We start from the raw sequence: 20146 nt of genomic DNA, 5'->3' as shown, positions 1-20146 counted from the left end.
TGGGTGGCAGTGCTGAGTGTCGAGGGGACTGGGGACTTTCGGGGAGGAGTCACTGGCTCTGCCACAGGTGGGTGGAGCTTGGAGAGAGGAGATAGGATGGGTTGGGGTTTTGTGGTAGGGTTGGAGGGGCAGAGCTTGGGCGGGGTGTGGGTGGAGGGACGGAAGTGGGGGCACAGGACCGAATCTCCCCGTGCCCCTCCTTTCGGTCCCTAAGCGCTGTCTCCCCAGGGGCTGCAGTAGCAGCCTGGGGGCAGAGCCCTGACTGGCCGATGACAGACGGGACAGTTTAGCTCAAGACTCTTCATCCCCCGCCTGCCCCCAGCATGCCTGACCCAGAGTACTGAACACCCCCCTTCCCTCCCTGCCTGCATGGAGTGTAGGGCCTGCCCGCTCAGAACACCTCCACGCTGCTGGGATTCCTGTCCCTTCTCGAGGTGGCCGAATCACTGGCTGGCTGTTCGCTCAGTGGGAGCCAGACCCTGTGCTTAGCTCTTCAGGTGCCATTGTGCTGGGTTCTCACAACCTCAAAGAGTGAGGACAGACTGACACATGTTACAGAGGATAAGAGATGGAGGCTGGGGCTCGAGGCAGCCCAGCAGGTTGTTCAGGGCCCAGCAGGTCATCAGAATTTGTATCCAGTCCCTGGGGACCCCCTCTGCTTGCTTGGAGGCCTCCACCCCTACCAGCCAGAAGTCCCTGGGCCAATCCCGGTACCTCTCTGGACCTCAGCATCCCCAAAAAAGAGAGCCAGACAGTAATGCCCACCTCCTGGCTTATCAAGGGCTGCACCCCAATGCCCAGAACAGGGCCTACCTCCTGTCAGGGCCCCGTGAACACTTAAGGAAGGATGAAGGCCTGAGAAGTACACACTCCTGTTAGGACTTCACGGTGGCAGTCGCCCGCCTGTCAGGACAGAGGGCGCCGGTGGACAGAGGCCATCAGGTGAGGCTGACAGGAGCCCAGCTTCGGGCGCCATGTGGCTTCATCCCCCGCACCCCCCCCCCCAATCCCTCTAGGCTCTGTGCTGCTTCCCCAGGTGGTGGTTTAGGTTTTCGCCCCAGCCTCAGACTTCCTTCCCCAGCCCCAGCCAGCCCCCGGATGTGGTGGCAGATTCGCTACTGTACCGACCTCAGCTGCCCCCCAACAGCCCTCTTAGGAGCAGGGGGCTCGTTTTGAGGTCCTCATCCCCCACCCAGTCCTGCTGGTTGGCAGCCCAGATACAGTGGCCCATCTCAACCTGGATGCCTCTGGGGCTCAGCCAGGCCTTGGCCTCTCGATGAAGCCCATGGGCGGTAGTTACCCGCTGGATGATCTTGGCCAAGTCACTCTGCCTCTCTGAGGGTTCAGCTTCCTGTATGTAAACTAAATGGTAGCCACCCTTATTATTAGCTGGGGAGGAGAAATCAAGCCCAAATGGCTCCTTGAAGGGGTGTTTTATGACAGGCACATTCTAGGGCCTCAATTCATACTTACTGAATGACTGAGCAAACCCACCCACAGCACCCGAGTGTAACCACATTAGAGTCACAGCCAGCAGGACTGAGCTTCTGCTGTGTTTTAGGCAACACTTACACCGTCTCATTAATCCCCACAAAGACCCTCTGGGGTCAGGCCAATTGTTGTCCCATCTGAGAGATAAGAGAAACAGCCTCAGAGTGGAGAAGTCACCAACCTAAAGTTACCCAGAGAGAGACACGTGCACACCTCCCCCTGAGAACAATGTGCTTTCCGCCTGTGAGGTGGTGAGGATGTGTGGTCCTCCCTGGTTGCTATGGTTCTTCCAGGCGCCCCTAGGCTTTTATTTGGCTCTTCACCCTTCTAAAGACTGGGGCAGAGTGGGAAGCTGACTACAGGAGGAAGGAAACTACACCCCTTCTCCACCGGCCCTGTGCCTGACTCTACCGGCACAGGGTGCACCAGCCCTGACACTCCCGTCTGTTCGTGGCACTTTGGCCAAAGTCGTTGGAGCAAGACCCGAGGCAAGGATCTCTGCCCATCTGGAGGCCTCGGTCTTCCCACCTGTGGAATGGGCTGGGGCGTGTCGCGGGGGAGGACGGGGTGACGCTCTGGGAAGAGGCAGGCTCACTCCGGAGAGCGGGCCGGACCTGACACGGTCTCCCACCCTTTCCCCTGCGGTGGGCGCCGGATGCAGGCCCGGCGAGATGGCTCCCTTACTTAAAGGGCCAGACGCCTCCTCAGCCCCGGCCTCGCGACCTGTGGTGGGGGTGAGGGTGGCTTGCTCCTCCCTTACCAGCTGAGGGAAAAGTCAACTTTCCAGACATGGGTTTGTTGGTGGGAGGAATCGGTCTCTCCTCTCAGTCCTGCATCTCCCACCCCAGGTTCCCAGGCCTGGGCGGGGGAGGTGTTACCCCCAACTTGGAGGCGCGCTGAGCCCGCCCTCCTCTTCCGCCCCCAGGCTCTCATCAGGTTCCACCCTCTCTGACGTCACCAAGGTCGGTGCCGATTGGCCGACTGAACTGTCACTCTGAACACTTCCTCCTGGGCCGCCGCAGCGGAGTTAAACTTTGGAGGGGGAAAAAGAGCCACGGGCTCCCTGCGCTGGGTGACTTTCCCTTCCCTCCCACCCCCCGCCACCCCACTGCCGATGGTAACACCGCCTTCCCCGCGGGCCTCGACCGAATTTTTCTCCAACTTCCGAGACCCGTGAGATTCTTAGCACCCCGGCCCTCGGGATCCCTCTGCCCATCCCCGGGCCCGCCATCGGATCCCTGGGATCCATTCGATCCCCGACTCAGAGGCTCCTGCTCTCCACCCTCAAGGTCTGGAGAATCCGTCTGGCCCCCTTCTTAAATGGATTCTCTTCCTAGAGCCACTGACTTCTCGACTCCACCTGCTCCCTTTCCAATCCCTTCTCTCTCCACGGATCCTTTGGATCCTGGGCTCTTCTGATCGCTGTGACCCGGACCTACTAGATTTTCTTCTTTGATTTCTTGGTATCTCCCAATTGCTGGCCCCCCTCCCCAAAACCACTAGATTTCTCCTTTCTGATCATCCTTTAATTCCCCGGGTGGGCGTCTGATCCACTAGATTCCTTTTCTCTAACTTCCCAGGATCCCACCATCCTCGAGTTCCCTCAACCTGTCAGGCAGTGGTCTCTTCTTGGATCCCCGGGATCCCCGCCTGTAAGATCCCAGGCTTACAGTGACCCAAGCCTCCCTGCTCAGGCTTCTCCAGCCGGATCCCGGGGTGGGCGCCGGGCGGCCGACCCCGGGCCTCCCCTATGGCCGCCGCCCCCTCCCATCCCGCCGGCCTCCCGGGCTCTCCCGGGCCGGGGTCACCTTCGCCCTCCGGCGGCTTGGAACTGCAGTCGCCGCCACCGCTGCTGCCCCAGGTCCCGGCCCCGGGCTCGGGGGTCTCCTTCCACATCCAGATCGGGCTGACCCGCGAGTTCGTGCTGTTGCCCGCCGCCTCTGAGCTGGCCCACGTGAAGCAGCTGGCTTGCTCCATCGTCGACCAGAAGGTGAGCACACAGGTTTCCCACGCCCCCACCCCCCGCCCCAGCTTTAGGAGAGGTCTGGGGGGTGGGGGGTGGGTGCTGGCAGAAGTGGTTTCGAGCCCACTATAAGGAAGAGGGAGAGAAGTGGACTAAGCCTTGGGCTGCTGAGGGGTGGGGGTGCAGCATTGGCCCCCCAGTTGCCTCCTCACCCCACTACCCCTTTGAGAGAGGCCTGGTCCAGGGTGGGGTGCCCCAGAGGCCTCCCCGAATTGCATGTCCCTGCATGTTTTTGTTTGCTGCAGACAGCAGGGAGGAAGGGAGGGGCCGGCCAGGTGTAGGAGCCGAGAAGGAGCAGGCGGGAGCCCCAGATGTGGGAGACCTCCCTGCCTGGGCCCACCCCAGCCTCCGACTTGGTGGAAACAGTAGAAATTGAAGCCGGGTCGGCCTGGGCGATCGGGTGACATGTGTGGGTGTGGGTGCGCACCCTGGACTAACTGCCAGGGGCAAGTGAGGTCTCAGAGACCAATCTCTGCCCTCCCCCAGGCTGGACATGTGTGTGGAGGGGCAGGCGCACCTCTTTGAAATCCCCAGAGGTTCTGAGGTCTCTGTCCCCACTCCTGATCGGTGTCCCCACCCTTCAGCTCTGAGGCTGGCCTGTCAACATGAGCCTTCCCCACTCCATCCCACTCTTTGCTTTGGACATCATGGTCACTGGGGTTGGGGCCTGGGGAATCTTGTCAAGGGGAAAATCAGGTGGGACACAATGCTTGAATTCGAGAACGCTAAAAGTTAGAATAGTGGGCTACTCTACTGTTGGAATTTTGAACTTTAAAAATGTTAGAATTCTACATTGTTGGAATATGCAACTGCTAGGTAACTGACTCCTCTGGTATTGAAGTGTTCAAACATTAGACCCCGAGGTGGTTGAAATACTAAAACATTAAAATGTTGGAATATTCGATTCCCCTGTTGTTAGAATCCTAGAGCATTAAAATGTAGAATTTTGGTATGCTGGGTTGTTGAAATCCTTTTAGGCTAAGATATTCAAATATTAGAATTCTAGTTTGGCAGATCCCTACAACATTAAAATATTAGTCTACTGCTAATCTAGGTAGTTAAAAGTCTAAACCTTATAATAATTCATTGGAATCTAGAAATGAATCCTATCATAGGAGCATGCTGGAATCCCCAAATATTCAAATTCTAGAATCTTCTTAGACTCCTGGGAATGGATTCTCTGGGCTTCAGAGAAAACACGAGGAACCTGGCTAACTCTCCCATTTTACAGACAAGGAAACTTAGAGAAAGCCCCCGGGGGCAGTCAGGACTTGCAGTCCTGGCATCTGGGGACTCTCTCCCAGCAGCAAGAACAGATGAGTTTCCTTTGCCACCAACCCCCCTTCCCCTCAACCAGCTCCCACACCCAACTCAGCCTGCTCCTTGGGGAGTCAGGCTGAGGGGAGAGCAGTTGTTCCCTAGGTGAGATTCTTTATCTGCTCAAGTCCTCAGCCTACCCCCTCAGTCCTCATGCCAGTTTTCTTTTCTGCCCTCCCTGTCCAGGTGTATGTAGTAGGGCCCCTTTCCTTCCTTCCAGCAGCTCCACCTGGGTGGTTTCACTTTCTGTTCTACAGGTTTCATTTCCTGCCCCCCCCTCCCTAAGCTGGGAACCGGGGCACCTGGGTTCTTGGGGCTTTGGGTGGGGGCACCCTGCCTATCTCCAACTCCTTGGAGCCCTAGACTTTCTGCACCACCACCCCCCACACGCCACCCCACCACCCCCAACCAGTAGTCTTAAATCTCCTCCTTCCAGATTGCCCAGCCCCAGTGCTGGGCGTGGAGCCAGGTAACAGGGACAATAGATTCAGGAAGGAAACTGGTGGTTGGGGGACAAGGAGGGGGGAAGTGGGGGGCTGCGGGAGCAGGAGGTGGTGTGGAGATAAGGGAAGGGGTGCTCACTCAGCCCTGCCCCTCTCACTTCCAGAAGATTTAGGTCCCCAAGATCCCAGAGCCAGTCTCCCTCCCCACCTCTGGCAGGCGGCTCTCGCTCAGCACACCTGGGTCTCTGGCACCCTGCCCAGCTCAACTCGAGCTGGGTTTGGGAGGGTACAGGCAGGAAGCAGGGGGCTGCGGGGTCTCTTGAGTTTCCGGGGGAAACAGCCGGCCCTGCCCTGGGAAGGTTCCAGACCGCTGCTCTGAGCTTTTCCATCACCACGTCCCTCTCCCGCCCCTCAGTTCCCCGAGTGTGGCTTCTACGGCCTTTACGACAAGATCCTGCTCTTCAAACATGACCCCACGTCGGCCAACCTCCTGCAGTTGGTTCGCTCCGCCGGAGACATCCAGGAGGGCGACCTGGTGGAGGTGGTACTGTCGGGTGAGAGGCCGAGGCCCGCCGAGGGGCGGAGCCTCGAGCGGGGGGCGGGACATAGGTAGGAGGCGGGGCGGGGTAGGCCCAGACACTTAGTTCTTCAAGTTAGGGACCCGCGGTTCTAAGCGCTGGCTGCAAATTAGGAGCCCCGCAGGAACTCAAAAACTCCCGCTTCCCCGGAATGGGTAGATGTGATCCCTGCACACCGTGGAATTCGCCCCGCACTGAACGTAAATGAGCCAGAGCAATCCGGATGGATCTCACACACCTTGCTTAAGGGACAGAAGCTAAGCTAGGCATTGAATCATGGCATTTACGAAGCACAAAGACATTTACGCTATTTTGGCAGAAGCCAGGAGAGTGGGTGCCTCTGAGGAAACTGCAGTGGGCGGGGTGGGGGGGCTGTCTCAGTGGTTGAAACTTCCATTTATCCATCAGGATGCTGGTGACATGGCATAAACAGTTTGACGTTTCATCGAGCTATGCGTTTCTGATTTGTCCCTTTCTAGACCTATGCATCACCTTGATATAAAGTTCAAAATGTTTTGCTGTCTGTGTCTCCTCTCGATGACATGCTTAATTCAATCAGATTCTGCAGCGGGAGATGAAACCCGGGCACCTGGATTTTCAGCCAGAATCTAGCCCAACCACTGGCCATTCCCATTTGATATATGTGCAAGCTCTCAGCACTTAGAGGAATCTTTAGCCCTTGGTTCTTTCAGAAAGGCTGAGGTGGGTGGGAGGTACCTTCCTTACTCAGGTTGTGTGTCCTCCCTTGCCCCAAACCCCACCCTGAGTGCTCCAATGCTCAGTAAAATTTGCTGGATGAATGGATGACAATTAGAAGTTTGGATTTACCTCCCTCCTAGAGTCTCACAACCCTTGGATGTTTATCTTCATCCTGATCTCCCCCTAAACCCTAGTCTTGTTCATGTAGCTGTCTTCCTGATGCTTTTACCTGGTGCCTCCAGGCACCTCAGATATAGCCTGTCAAGACAGAAATCTTGATTTTGCCTTCTTTTTTTTTTTTGTCACACTGCTGGGCATATGGGATCTTAGTTCCCCCACAAAGGATTGGACCCATGCCCTCTGCAGTGGAAGTGCAGTGTCTTAACCACTGGACCACCAGGGAAGTCCCCCGCCCTTCTAACCCTTCTCTTCCCACAATCTTCTCCAGCTTGGTGAAGGATATCACCATTCACCCAGGTGCTCAAGCCCCAAACCTTGGGTCATCCCTGACTCTTCTTTTTCTCATACCCCTTTACTTGGTCCATCATTGGACCTACTGATCTCAGCCTTAGTTTACATCCTGAAGCTATTTCTTATTATCTCCATGGATCCAAGCCGCCATCACCTCATGCCTAGATTACTGCAGTAACACCTAAGTCAGCTCATGACATTCCACCATTCAGAATCCTCCCATGGCTCCCCAGTACCCTTGGAATTAAAAAATGCAAACTCCTCAATGTGGTCTCAAGGTTGTGCATGACCTGGCCCCTGCCAATTCCCTGAATTCATCTCTTAACACTGTCCTTCTTACTTTCTTTGGTCCAACCATCTTGTCTGCCTTCTGTCCCTTGAAGAAACCAAGCTCCCTCCCACCTCAGGGCCTTTGCACTTGCTTTTTTGTTTCTGGTTTTGGCTTTTGATGTTTTTGTTTTTTAACATATCTTTACCTATTTGGCTGTGCCAGGTCTTAGTTTTGGCTTGTGGGATCTAGTTCCCTGACCAGGGATCAAACCTGGGCCTCCTGCATTGGGAGTGCAGAATCTTAGCCACTGAATCACCAGGAAGTCCCTATTCTTTTCTTTTTTAGTGTTTCTTGTCTCTTTCCTCAAAAGAATGTCAGCTGAGAGTGGGGTGAAAAATCTCTCTTGTTCAGAGCTTTATCCTGAGTGTGTAAACAGTGCTTGGCACATAGAACACAGTCCCTTTTCCACTGCATAATATAAGAAAAGTAACTTAATGATAGAAAAAATTTGGGTGGGGGTAGGGAGCCCAACAAGATTTAGTCCAAAAACAAAACTTTTAAAATAATAGCTAACATATTATTGAGCATTTTCTCTGAGTCAGGTACTATTTTAAGAGTTTTCCAGGACTTCCCTGGCAGTCCAGTTGTTAGGACCCCAAGCTCACTGCCAAGGGCCAAGGTTTAATCCCTGGTCTGGGAATTAAAATCCCATCAGCAATGTGGTAAGGTGCAAACAAAACAAAACAAATAGAGCTTTCCATATATTCATTTAACCCATTAAAAAGAACTGTAAGCAGATACTATTAAGATACTGGGCACGGAGACGTCCCTGGTGGTCCAGTGGCCAAGACTCTGTGCTCCCAATGCAGGGGGCCCGGGTTCGATCTCTGGTTGGGGAACTAGATCCCATATCCCACAGCTAAGATCCAGTGCAGCCAAATAAATAAAATACTTAAAAAAAAAAAAGAAAGAAAGAAAGAAAAAAGATACTGGGCCTGTTCTTTGCTAGATTTCTGCATGGCCCAGACCCTTACCTTTTTCAGGCCTATATCTTCATGTCATCTCCTCAAGAAAGCCTTCCCAGACTACCTATTTTATTTTGGCCTTATAGCACAGCTTTTGAGGATCTTAGTTCCCCAACCAAGGATTGATCTCCAGCCCCAGGCAATGAAAGAACCAAGTCCTAACCACTGGACTGCCAGGGACTTCCCCTGACCACCTATTTAAAATGGTACCTCTTGCATCTTCCCTATCTAACCTCTTTGCTTAATTTTTCTCCCAAGCATTTACTGACTTCTCAGTTAGTGTATATTTTATTGCTTAAAATTTTCAGAAGCAGAATGTATACTGGGTCAGGAAGATCCCCTGGAGAAGGGAATGGCAACCCACTCTAGTATTCTTGCCTGGAGAATCCCATGGACAGAGGAGCCTGGCGGCCTATGGTCCATGGGCTCGCAAAGAGACGGACACGACTAGCAACTAACACTCTCATGTACAGGGTTAAAAGCATGAACTCTAGAGCCACCCTGGCCTGGATTTGAATTTGAGTTCTGTACCTTGCTAGCTGTGTGACCTTGGGCAGATTGCTTCACCTATCTGTGCTGTAGTCTTTTCATCTAGAAAATAGGGATAATCATGTACCTCAGTGGGCTCTTGAGAAGGCTAAATTTGTTAATATTATAAAGTACTCAGCACAGTGTGGCTCAGTGGCTGAGTGGTAAAGAACCCACCTGCCAATGCAGGAGACACAGGTGTGATCCCTGGATCAAGAAGATTCCCTGGAGAAGGAAATGGCAGCCCACTCTAGTATTCTTGCCTGGGAAATCCCATGGTGGGCTACAGACTCCACAAAAGACTTGGACACAACTTAGCAACTAAACAGCAACAACAACTCAGCATAGCGCCTGGCACAGAGTAACTGCTAGATTGGGAGACTGTTAAATGAGAGTATTTCTCTTATTTATTTTGTTTGTCAGTCTCCCTTACTAGAGGCCAGGCAGAGATTTTGTCTGTGTTGTTCTTTGTAGTGTCCCCAGCCCCTGGAACAATATCCAGAAACTATTTGTTGAATTTCCATTTTACGGATGAGAAAAGTAAGAGACATAGGTATTTTCTTTTGTTTTGTCTTTCTCTCTCTCTTTTTTTTTACACTTCCCAGATCAAGTAGATCAGAAACTCTGAGGGTGGGACCCAAGCATTTGTATTTTTTTTTGAGTTAAACATTTTAAAATTGTGATGAAATACACATAACATAAAACTACCATTTTAACCATTTAAAAAGTCCAGTGTTTAGCAGTGTTTATCACATTCACATTGTTATGCAATCAACCTCCAAAACTGCTTTCATATTGCAAAACTGGAACTCTGCACCCATTAAACAACTCCCCATTCCCCCACCCCTCAGCTCCTGGCATAGGTACATAGGTGTTCTGGCCAGTGGTGGAGCTGGGATTTGAACCCAGGTCGAATGTAGGATGCGAGTAAATGATTGAAGGAGAGATCAAACCTTGCAGCTGGGAGGACTGGCAGAAACCCGGGAACGCGGGGGCTGAAATGGCCACCGCTGGTCGCGGCTCAACCATGCGCCCCTCCCTGCTGCCTGCAGCTTCGGCCACCTTCGAGGACTTCCAGATACGCCCGCATGCCCTCACCGTTCATTCGTACCGAGCGCCTGCCTTCTGCGACCACTGCGGGGAAATGCTCTTCGGCCTAGTTCGCCAGGGCCTCAAGTGTGATGGTGAGAGACCGAGGGGGCTGGAGGCGGGGCCAAGAGGAAAGGGCGTGGGCGTGAGGGCGGGGCCGGGGTGGAGCTCAGGCCTGGAGGTGGGGCCTAAGAGGAGGGGCTCGGAAGGCGAGGTGAGCGCCCGGAGGCAGGGCTTGGGGGAGGAACTGGAGGTGGGGGCAGGAGGCGGGGCCTAGGTGGGGGCGGGGTCTGGGTGGGACTAGGTTTGGGGGTGGGGGGTGGGGGCTGGGAGGTGGAGCTCCGAGGGAGCCATAAGGGACAGATGCTTTGGGGCAGAAGAGGGGTGATGGAGAAGAGAGCGGAACCGTACCAGTCAGGCACCAATGTGATAAACAGAGCCTGTAGGGAGCATATATTAAGGTATTTTTTTGGAGGGAATTGGCTTCCAGGATTGTGTGCGCTGGCAACACTGAAATCCATGTGGTGGGTCGTCAGGAAGGGCAGGCTGGAACTCTCAGGCAAGAGCTGAAACGTCTCTCCACCTGGGAAATCTCAGGTTGCTCTTTAAACCTTTCAACTGACTGAAACCGGCCCACCCAGATTAACTAGGATGATTTCCCTCACTTAAAGTCAGCTGATTGTGGACTTGAATCACATCGCCAAATACCTTCGCAGTAACACGCAGATTAATAACCGGGGATGTGACACATAGAGCTGACCATCAACGTCCACCCCGTGGCAACTTGGCACTTCCTTCTCCCAGGGCTGTCCTAACAAAAGATCAAGGGCTGGGTGGTGTAAACAATGGAAATTTATTTTCTCTTGGTTCTGGAGGCTGGAAGGTCCAAGATCTGGGTTCTGACAAGATGTGGTTCCTGCTAAGGGCTGTCTTCCTAGCTTGCCGATGGCCACCATCTCATTCTGTGCTCACATAGCACGTGGGGAGAGGGTGATTTTTCATGTCTCTTCTCTTTATAAGCATCCCGGTCCCCCTGATCAGGGCCCCATCCTTAGGGCCTCGCTTAAACTTAATTCCTTCCTTAAAGGCCCTATCTCCAAATACAGTCACATTGACGATTAGGGCTTCAATAGATGAATCTGAGGAGAACACAAGCATTCAGTCCATAACAAGCACCCTTACGCATCTCCTTAAGTCATTCTTAAAAAAAAATAAAGGAACACAGTGTGTTCCTTTGAGACAAGTTGTCTTAAGGTTAAGCCCAAGAGTTGGGGTCCACAGGTTCACTGTTTCTGTCTTTGATGCTTCTGATCAGGACCGTTGAGATCACGCCTACCCTGAAGATAAGGGCGGCACTGCACGCCTTAGCTGGGCTCTATACACAGCAAATGAGGACCATCCCTTCTAAGATGATGATCGCACTGCCGTTGTTTATTCAGTGTGACCCACTGTTAGAGGGTATTCTCAGATCTCCCATTGTCTAAGGATCTCCGGCTTTGTGGCTGTCAGGCTCATATAGAGATTTGGAGTCCCTGATACCCTATGTTTCAGATGGCCCACGGTACTGGTGAGGACTCCTATCATGCATTCCTAAATATGGGACTTCCTTAGTGGTTCAGCGGTGAAGAATCTGCCTGCAATGCAGGCAGGAAGTGCAGGTTGAATCCCCAGGGTCAGAAAGATGCCCTGGAGGAGGAGGGCATGGCAACCCACATCTGTATTCTTACCTGGAGAATCCCATGGACAGAGGAGCCTGGAGAGCCACAGTCTGCGTGTGTGCATGAATGCTAAGTCGCTTCAGTCATGTCCAACTCTCTGCGACCCCATGGACCTTAGCCCGCCAGGCTCCTCTATCCATGGGATTCTCCAGGCAAGAAGACTGGAGTGGGTTGCCATGCCCTCCTCCAGGGGATCTTCCCGACTCAGGAATCAAACCCATGTCTCCTGCGGCTCCTGCATTGCAGGCAGATTCTTTACCGCTGAGCCACCAGGGAAGCCCGGGCTACAGTCTGTGGGGTCGCAAAGAGTCGCACATGACTGAAACTACTGAGCAACAACAGCACCCCTAAATGTGCTCATGGAGGACTTCCCTGGTGGGCCAGTGGTTAAGACTCCACTCTTCCACTGCAGGGGACACAGCTTCGACCCCTGGTCAGGGAACTAAGATCCTGCATGCTGCATGGCCAAAAATAACAACAAAAAACAAAGCATAATTAAATACACTCGTGGCATTATTTAAGGGCTCTAGAGATAACAGCTGTATTAGGCCTGCAAAAACCAATTTAGTGCATTGCTATCAATATTGCTATCGTCCACACATTGTATCCAACTCTTGGTGTCTTGGTTTGCATAACCTTCATCATGGTGCATCCCTGGTGTCATTAAGTTCTAATGGCCACTGTCCAAGTGGACTTCATTGGCCCGGCGTCACAGATGATAGTCCAAGTACACGTGGTCCCAGAAGAGGCCCAAATGCCTGTCCTTAATGCCAGTGACAACCTTTCTACAGGAGATTGTCTCCACTTCGGTATTCGTGCTAGGAGTCAAAGATGAGTTTCTGAAATTCTGTGAAGCATGTGAGTGATTAAAGACTGAAACTGAGACATGGTTCCTGTGTGCGGTTTGCCATCCTGGAACTCCTAGCAGTGCCAACAGCGGCCCTGAAGCTTGCATCTACAGTTGTGACATCATGCATTCAAGACTGCCTAGGAGGAGGAATTATGGAGCAGGAAAGTCTGTAACAGGCAGGCTGCCAGAAGACAGGTTTCATGAGGTGTTCCAAAAGAAGTTTCCAAAGGATGGAGGAACATTTCTTTTTTTTTTTTTTTTTTTAGTGTTTATTTAATTTGTTTGACTGTGCTGGGTTTTAGTTGCAGCATTCCAACTGTTAGTTGGAGCATGTGGGATCTATTTCCCTGACCAGGAATCGAACCCAGGCCCCTTGCATTGGAAAGCATGGAGTCTTAGCTAAGGGAGTCCCTGAAGGAAGATTCTTTGCTCCAGAGGGCAGTCCTGGAGTCATCTGGAATTATCAGAGATGTATGGAGAAGCGTTCAGGAAGTCCAGTAGGAAATGACAAGCTCAGCCTGACTCTATCATGGTCAAGGATTAAAAATAGAAAAGAAAGAACAAAGGCACACTTCCACCTCATACGATACAACCATCTGGAGTGGGACTGAAAATGTGCTCTTTCCCCAGAAGGCAATGTCCTCGTGTGATAGTCCCTATTCTCCTTTGATATCCTGTAACTTAGATATCCGGACTCACCAGGTGGCTCAGTGGCAAAGAATCTGCCTGCCAATGAAGGAGACGCGGGTTTGATCCCTGGTTCAGGTAGATCCACTGGAGAAGGAAATGACAAACCCACTCCAGTATTCTTGCCTGGAGAATCCCATGGACAGAGGAGCCTGGAGGTGCTACAGTCCATGGGGTGGTAAAAGAGTCAGACATGACTTAGCAACTGAACAACAACAACTTACATACCGTGATATAAAGGTAGTTATTATTAATATCTTATGTTAGAGGATAACGGGGTAGAGGAGGGAAGAAGAAAATATTTGGTATCCTGCACGTATTCATAACAGAGTAAGGAAGAAATAGTCCTAACTGTGACAATCCTCGGGGCTGCAACTAGCCACGTGGCTGTGGCTTCTTTGTCTTCCTTCTCCACTGCCTGGTCCATATTTCCCTCGCCCTCAGCCAACACCTCACCTGCCCAGGGTGGTGGCCCAAACCTTTCTTTCTTTCTTTCTTTTCTGGCTGCCCCACGCATCTTGGAGCTTATTTTCCCAACCAGGGATTGCACCGGCATCCTCAAGAGCGAAAGCGCAGAGTCCTAACCACAGGACTGCCAGGGAATTCCCCAGACCTTTATTCCTACAGTCTCTCAGCCCTTAGCAGTTCTGCCTGAACTGGGTTTTGTAGTTTTCCGTTGAAGTTAATTACACTAGGAAGAGGTATCTCGAGGGATCTGCTCTATTCCAGAGCTTCAGAAAAGGAGGAGGAAGGGGTGAGCGGAGCTTTAGAGCCGGGACCCGGTAGAGGCTCTGAATCTGACCGTCTGGCGCCCCCAACAGGCTGCGGACTGAATTACCACAAGCGCTGCGCCTTCAGCATCCCCAACAACTGCAGCGGGGCGCGCAAGCGACGCCTGTCGTCCACGTCTCTGGCCAGCGGCCACTCGGTGCGCCTGGGCACCTCTGAGTCCCTGCTCAGCATGACTGATGAGCTGGTGAGCGGCTGGGGGAATGGAGAGGGTGAGTGGCTGGAGGCTGAGGGGGATACGGTGTGGGGGCAACTCACTGGAGTGTCCCTTCCACTCTTGACGTCTCATAGAGCCGTAGCACCACCGAGCTCATCCCTCGCCGCCCTCCCTCGTCCTCCTCTTCATCTTCTGCCTCGTCCTACACCGGTCGCCCCATCGAGCTGGATAAGATGCTGCTGTCCAAGGTCAAGGTGCCACACACCTTCCTCATCCACAGCTACACACGGCCCACCGTCTGCCAGGCTTGCAAGAAACTCCTCAAGGGCCTCTTTCGCCAGGGCCTGCAGTGCAAAGGTCAGCGAGGGTACCGGGGTGGGGGTAGGGGGGCTGTGGGGGGCGGGACAGAGTCAGAATCCGTGCCCCCCAGCCCCAACACACACACACACACACTCTTAACGGGCTTAGGATCTCAGCTGGGCTTGTGGCTGCAAACAAGAACCTCTGGCCTGTTCTTTAGAAGCACAGGGTCTCAGAGGGGAGTGCCCTGAATCCTGGTGTTCTAGAACGTTTGGAATTCTGGAATCCTAGAACCTCAGTCCTTAGAAACTTGTAATCCTAGAGCCTGAGAAATCTATATTCATATGACTCTTAGCATGGAATTCTAAAACCATAGAGCTTGAGAATTCTCAAATCAGAGAATTGTAGAAACATAAGTTTCAAGACTTCTGGATCATAGGATTCAACAGAATGAATCACAGAACCTTAGACTTAGAAATATTAAAACTCTCAAATTATAGATTCTCAGGTGTTCATTGTTTGTTTCATACCTTATTCAAGACTCCACATTGTACTTAATTGCATTGAGCAACTACAGCTGCATGCAACAAATTTGGGTAAATTATCTTTTCATACCTATTCTATGACAAATATTTTCTATGTCCTTGTTATAGTTTCTTAGATACACCATCATTTAAAAGTGGGCATTTAATTTCCAAATACATGGGATTTTTAAAGTAAAAAAAAAAAAAAAAAGATTCTCAGAATATTAGAACTTTAAAACTATAGGAAGTGAGAATGAGAGAAACCTAGAAACAACACATTTGAGTCTGAAAAGTCTAGAACCATATAGCCTTGGAGGCGTCACATTCCAGAGTCCTAGAAATCTAGGATCCCAGAACTTTGAATGATCAAATTCTGGAATACCAGAAGTCTAGATCCATAAAAAGTTAGAGCCATCCAATTCTAGGATTCAGAACAAGCAAATTCTAGAATCTTAGATATTTGGAGCTAAAGAACTATAGAAACATTAAGTTCTACATTCCTGGATGTACAGAATCCTAAAAATTTTGACACTATCAGATTCTAGAGGCTTAGAGTCTAGAATCATAGAACTGTAGAGTCACCAAATTTAGACTCTGTGAGTCCTACGACTGTCAAGCCATGGACACTTCATCTGGCCCTCTTCCATTTAATCGAGCCACTCCATAGTTGAGGATTTTGACTCAAAGGCAGGATGACCAGAGTAGGATCAGTTAGCTTTCCTGCCCCCCAAAGCAAGAACAGACTCTTTTGAGACTGGGGGCTAGGGATCAAGGGTCAACCCTTAGAGGTGACCTCTCTTCTCCCCCTTCCCCTCTCCACATTCCTTGTCCTCCTACCACCAGACTGCAAGTTCAACTGTCACAAACGTTGCGCCACCCGCGTCCCTAACGACTGTCTGGGGGAGGCACTCATCAATGGAGGTAAGAAGCTAGGGGTGCTGAGTGGGAAAAGGCAACAGGACTAGGTGGAGGCCCCTCTGATTCCCCTGTCCCCCCAGATGTGCCCATGGAGGAGGCCACTGATTTCAGCGAAGCTGACAAGAGCTCCCTCACGGATGAGCCAGATGACTCTGGTTTCATCCCTGGCTCCCACTCGGAAAATGCTCTCCATGCCAGCGAGGAGGAGGAAGGAGAGGGGGGCAAATCTGAGAGGTACCCAGGGCCCCATCCAGCAAAGGCCCTTCCCCATCCCTACCATGGGTTGATTTCACCCTGTACTTTTACATTTCCCAGTTTCCTGAGACCTGTTGCAGAAGTAGCAAGCAACCTGGAGTGGCTGAAACAGGGAGAATGAGGGGGAAAGGATGGGAAGTGAGGCTGGGGTGGGGGGGCGGTATTCAGATCACATTGGTCACCCTGAGTTTCCTCCTAGTACCACCGGCCGTGGCCGCCTGGAACATCAGAATCTGTTTCTCCCAGGTCTTTCCAGGTCTTCCCTAGCATTAACAGAGTGATAAGCTATCAGAGTTGGACCTTGAAGCACTTGAGAAGAGAGGGCTATTGGGAGAGGCAGCCTATTTCACAGATGAGGAAATTGAGTCTCAGAGAGGCAAAGAGAAGTGGCCACAGGCAGTCCAGTCCAGGTTCTCGCACAGGGATCAAGAGATTATTGGCAAAAAAAAAAAAAAAAAAAAAAAGAGAGAGAGAGAGAGATTGTTGGCTCTGGATTTGCACAAGTCACTTAATTTTTCTCTGCCTTCATTTCCTCACTGTAATAATAGTGTGTGCACAGCGGCACAGAGAGGTTGAGTCACTTGCTCGGTGTCACACAACTGGCTCCACAATCAGTGGGTTCAGTACTAATGACCACTTATTGGGGGCCCACCATGTGCCAAACACTCTGCTAAGCTCCTAAGAAGGGCTTCACTTCTCACAACAGCCCCTTTGGGTGGAGAAACTGAGGCACGAAGCGATTAGTTCTTGCCAGGCAGCCTGACTTTGGAAACCAGCCTCTTTAATGTGGGTCTCTCAAGAGTCGCCTTCCTCATTATGGTAAATCTGGAAACACAGGCAAAAAAGTGTGGCCGAAATCGCCCTAGCCACCCAGAGATTGACTCCCACTTCCCCACCCCTCCCCGCTGCTGTAGCCCCAGGCACTGTGGTTATTTTCTGCTTGTAACCTCTACCTCTCTCCCCGACTCTCAGCTCCCTGGGGTACATCCCACTAATGAGGGTGGTGCAGTCAGTGCGACACACAACGCGGAAATCCAGCACTACGCTTCGAGAGGGCTGGGTGGTTCATTACAGCAACAAGGATACACTGGTGAGTGGGCGGGTGGGGGGCAGGTAGGTGGGGCTAGAGTTGGAGGAGGTGGGGCTTGAGGGGGCGGGGCTGGCTGGGGCTTGGAATGGGCGGAGTCATGCTGGAGGCAGAGCTAGAAATGGGTGGCTCTAGGGCTTGGGGGCGGGGCGGGATTTGGGGGCGGGACTAAGGCAGGAGGTCAGGAGGGGTGAGGCGGGGCTAGAATTAGGGGCGGGATTTGGCTGGGATTAGAGTCAGAGCAGCCGTAGTATGCAGGCGGGCGACCTCACCCTCTCAAGCACCTCTCCCAACAGAGGAAGCGGCACTATTGGCGCCTGGACTGCAAGTGCATCACGCTCTTCCAGAACAACACGACCAACAGATACTACAAGGTGGGCCTTCTGGCTCCCAGGTCCCCCAGCCCTCTCCTCTTTGTCCGCTATATTCTCCCTTCCTCTCTCAGTTGCTTCAGCCAAACGCCTGCGAATCACACCCTCTGTCCAACCCCTGCTTGTACGCTCCCGTCCCATCAGCAAGTGTCGCCCACGTGGACGCCGTGCCCTGAGTTTGATTTCGGCTCCATCACTTTTCAGCTGGGGGACCCAGGCAAGTTACCTCACCTCTCTGCACCCTGCGCCTCTCACCTGTAAAGGGCGACCAAGAATAGTCCTTGCCGCAAGGCTGTGCCAGAATTCAAAGAGATAATCTATGTGGAGCAATTAGTTTAGGACCAGGCGTATTTAAGCTCCATTAGACTCTCAGTAATTTAAGTGTGTTATCATTATTACATTATAGTTAATTTATTGAATTCTTTCTTTGTATTCATTCGTCAGTGCCTCCCATGCCAGTCCTGGGTTCCAGCGAGTCTCCTCCCGGGTCCTCGCTTCTGCCCTTGCCCTCACTGTCTTTTTCTACTTAGCTGTCACAGGAGTCCATTAAAACCATTACAATCTCCCAGTGGCTCCCACTGCCCTTGTAATAAAACCCAGACACCTCACTGTTTACCCGCTCTGGAGGATCCTCCTAACCCATCCCATGGCTGCTTTCTTCTCATCCTTCCCATTTTCCTCAAGCCATGTTATCTAAAATACCATCCCTGCTGCAACGTCTCCATCTTCTGGTTTGTTTGGTTTGGCCGTGTGGCATGTGGGATCATCCCTGACCAGGGATCAAACCTGTGCCCCCTGCATTGGGAGCTCAGAGTCCTAACCACTGGACCCCCAGTAAAGTCCTGGCTCCTGGCTTTATGGGTTTCATAAGTCTCTCTTTCTCATTCTTTCCTTCTTTTCTTCCTCCCTTCCTTTGTCTTTCAACACTTCCCAAAGCATATTCTTCTTCCTCTCCATAGACCCTCCACCTTCTCTCCTCCCAGGGCCCCTCTGCCTCCCGCCTTGTCTCCTCTGTCGGTTCCACCTCTCTCATTCACCTTCCACACAAAGTCAGAAAGAAATGCTCCCTGCCTTGCGCTAAACCCTTCCATGGTTCCCCAGGGCCCTGGAGACAAAGCCCAGGCTCCTGCCTGTGGCCCATGAGGCCCTGCAGAGCTGGCCCTAGCCTGATCTCCCTTTTTTATTCATCAAACCTGGCATACCTACTTTGTGCCAGGCACCATCCATGTAATGGGGATATGGCATGTCCCTTGAACCCAAGCCTTTTCTACCTCAGGACCTTTGCACATGCTTTCCCCTCAACATTCCTCCACCAGCTGGCCTCTTCTTACCTTTCTGATCTCTGCTTCAATGTAAATTCTGCCAGGAGGCCTTTCCTGACCACTCCATGCAAAATGTGTGCTCATCTGAGTAAGTAGAGAGTGCCGGGGTCTGCCCAGAGCCCTCACACATACTATCTCTGTCCTATCAGGAAATTCCACTGTCTGAAATCCTCACCGTGGAGCCGGCCCAGAACTTCAGCCTCGTGCCACCAGGCACCAACCCACACTGCTTCGAGATTGTCACTGCCAATGCCACCTACTTTGTGGGAGAAACCCCTGGTGGGGCCCCAGGAGGGCCTAGCGGGCAGGGGGCTGAGACTGCCCGGGGCTGGGAAACAGCCATCCGCCAGGCCTTGATGCCTGTCATCCTCCAGGACGCACCCAACGCCCCTGGCCACGCACCCCACAGTAAGGGCCCCACTCCAGGTCCCTGGGAAGAGGGGTCTCAGAGGGCTTGGGGGGGGCCCTTGGAGAAGGGAAGAGCCAGGGAATGGCAGAGCGGAGAATGTGGCTTCTGGACTCAGCAGAAATCAGTCTAAATCATTAAGTCCCAGAGCTCATGTGTAGCCTTGGGCATGTCACTTCCCCTTTCTGAGTCTTGTCCCGGGGCAAGTAATGACTCCTTCAAATTGTGAGTTCAGACTTTTTAATTCATGCTCCTTTGTGCCTGTCCTGTGTCAGACAGTGCTGTGGGCCCAGCTGTGACCAAAACAGCCCAGGACCCGCTCTTCTGGGACTCACAGTCCCAGAAGGAAGACACACCTGTCCCCACATAGGCCCACAGTTGGCAGGGCTGGGACAGGGGAGCCAGAGGGCTGTGGGAGCTCAGAGGAGGTGACTAACCCAGCCTGAGTGTCCAGGAGGGCTTCCTGGAGGACGCAACATCCAGGCTAAGACCTGGAAGTCAAGCAGGGGTGAAATGAAGAGAAAGGAAATGGGAAATCATTTCAGGCAGAGGCAAAGGATGATCAGAGTCCTGGGTTACTATGTTATGGAGCTCATAGTCCAGGGTGACTGACAGACGTTCATCAGATCTTCCTGGGTGAATGACAAGTGGGATGTAGAACATGTGCTAGAGGAATCTGATGTGGTCCCAGGGTAACATGTGAGCTGAGACTGGGCGACGAGGAGGATTTAACTAAGTCCAGAGTGAGGGAAAGCACATTCCTGGCAGAGGGAAGAGCAAGTGCCAAGGACCGGAGATAGGAGAGACTTTGCCCTATGGGAGGCCTG

General features: G+C 52.3%; 1 protein-coding gene across 1 annotated transcript in view; it reads left to right on the top strand.

Annotated features, from left to right (window-relative positions):
• Positions 1 to 2501: 2501 nt before the first annotated feature.
• The window catches only part of PRKD2 (protein kinase D2), a 32923-nt gene continuing 15278 nt past the window's right edge, over positions 2502 to 20146 (top strand). The window contains exons 1-10 of the mRNA XM_043436418.1: positions 2502 to 3481; positions 5690 to 5828; positions 9899 to 10030; positions 14012 to 14166; positions 14271 to 14493; positions 15804 to 15881; positions 15959 to 16112; positions 17106 to 17223; positions 17517 to 17594; positions 19063 to 19321. Coding sequence (XP_043292353.1) covers positions 3242 to 3481; positions 5690 to 5828; positions 9899 to 10030; positions 14012 to 14166; positions 14271 to 14493; positions 15804 to 15881; positions 15959 to 16112; positions 17106 to 17223; positions 17517 to 17594; positions 19063 to 19321 — 1576 coding nt within the window. The 5' untranslated portion in view covers positions 2502 to 3241. The remainder of the gene's footprint in view (positions 3482 to 5689; positions 5829 to 9898; positions 10031 to 14011; positions 14167 to 14270; positions 14494 to 15803; positions 15882 to 15958; positions 16113 to 17105; positions 17224 to 17516; positions 17595 to 19062; positions 19322 to 20146) is intronic.

Source organism: Cervus canadensis, chromosome 18 (assembly GCF_019320065.1).
Source record: "Cervus canadensis isolate Bull #8, Minnesota chromosome 18, ASM1932006v1, whole genome shotgun sequence".
Lineage (NCBI taxonomy): Eukaryota > Metazoa > Chordata > Mammalia > Artiodactyla > Cervidae > Cervus > Cervus canadensis.
The sequence above is the reverse complement of the archived record's forward strand: the minus strand, read 5'-3'. Positions and strand labels throughout refer to the sequence as shown.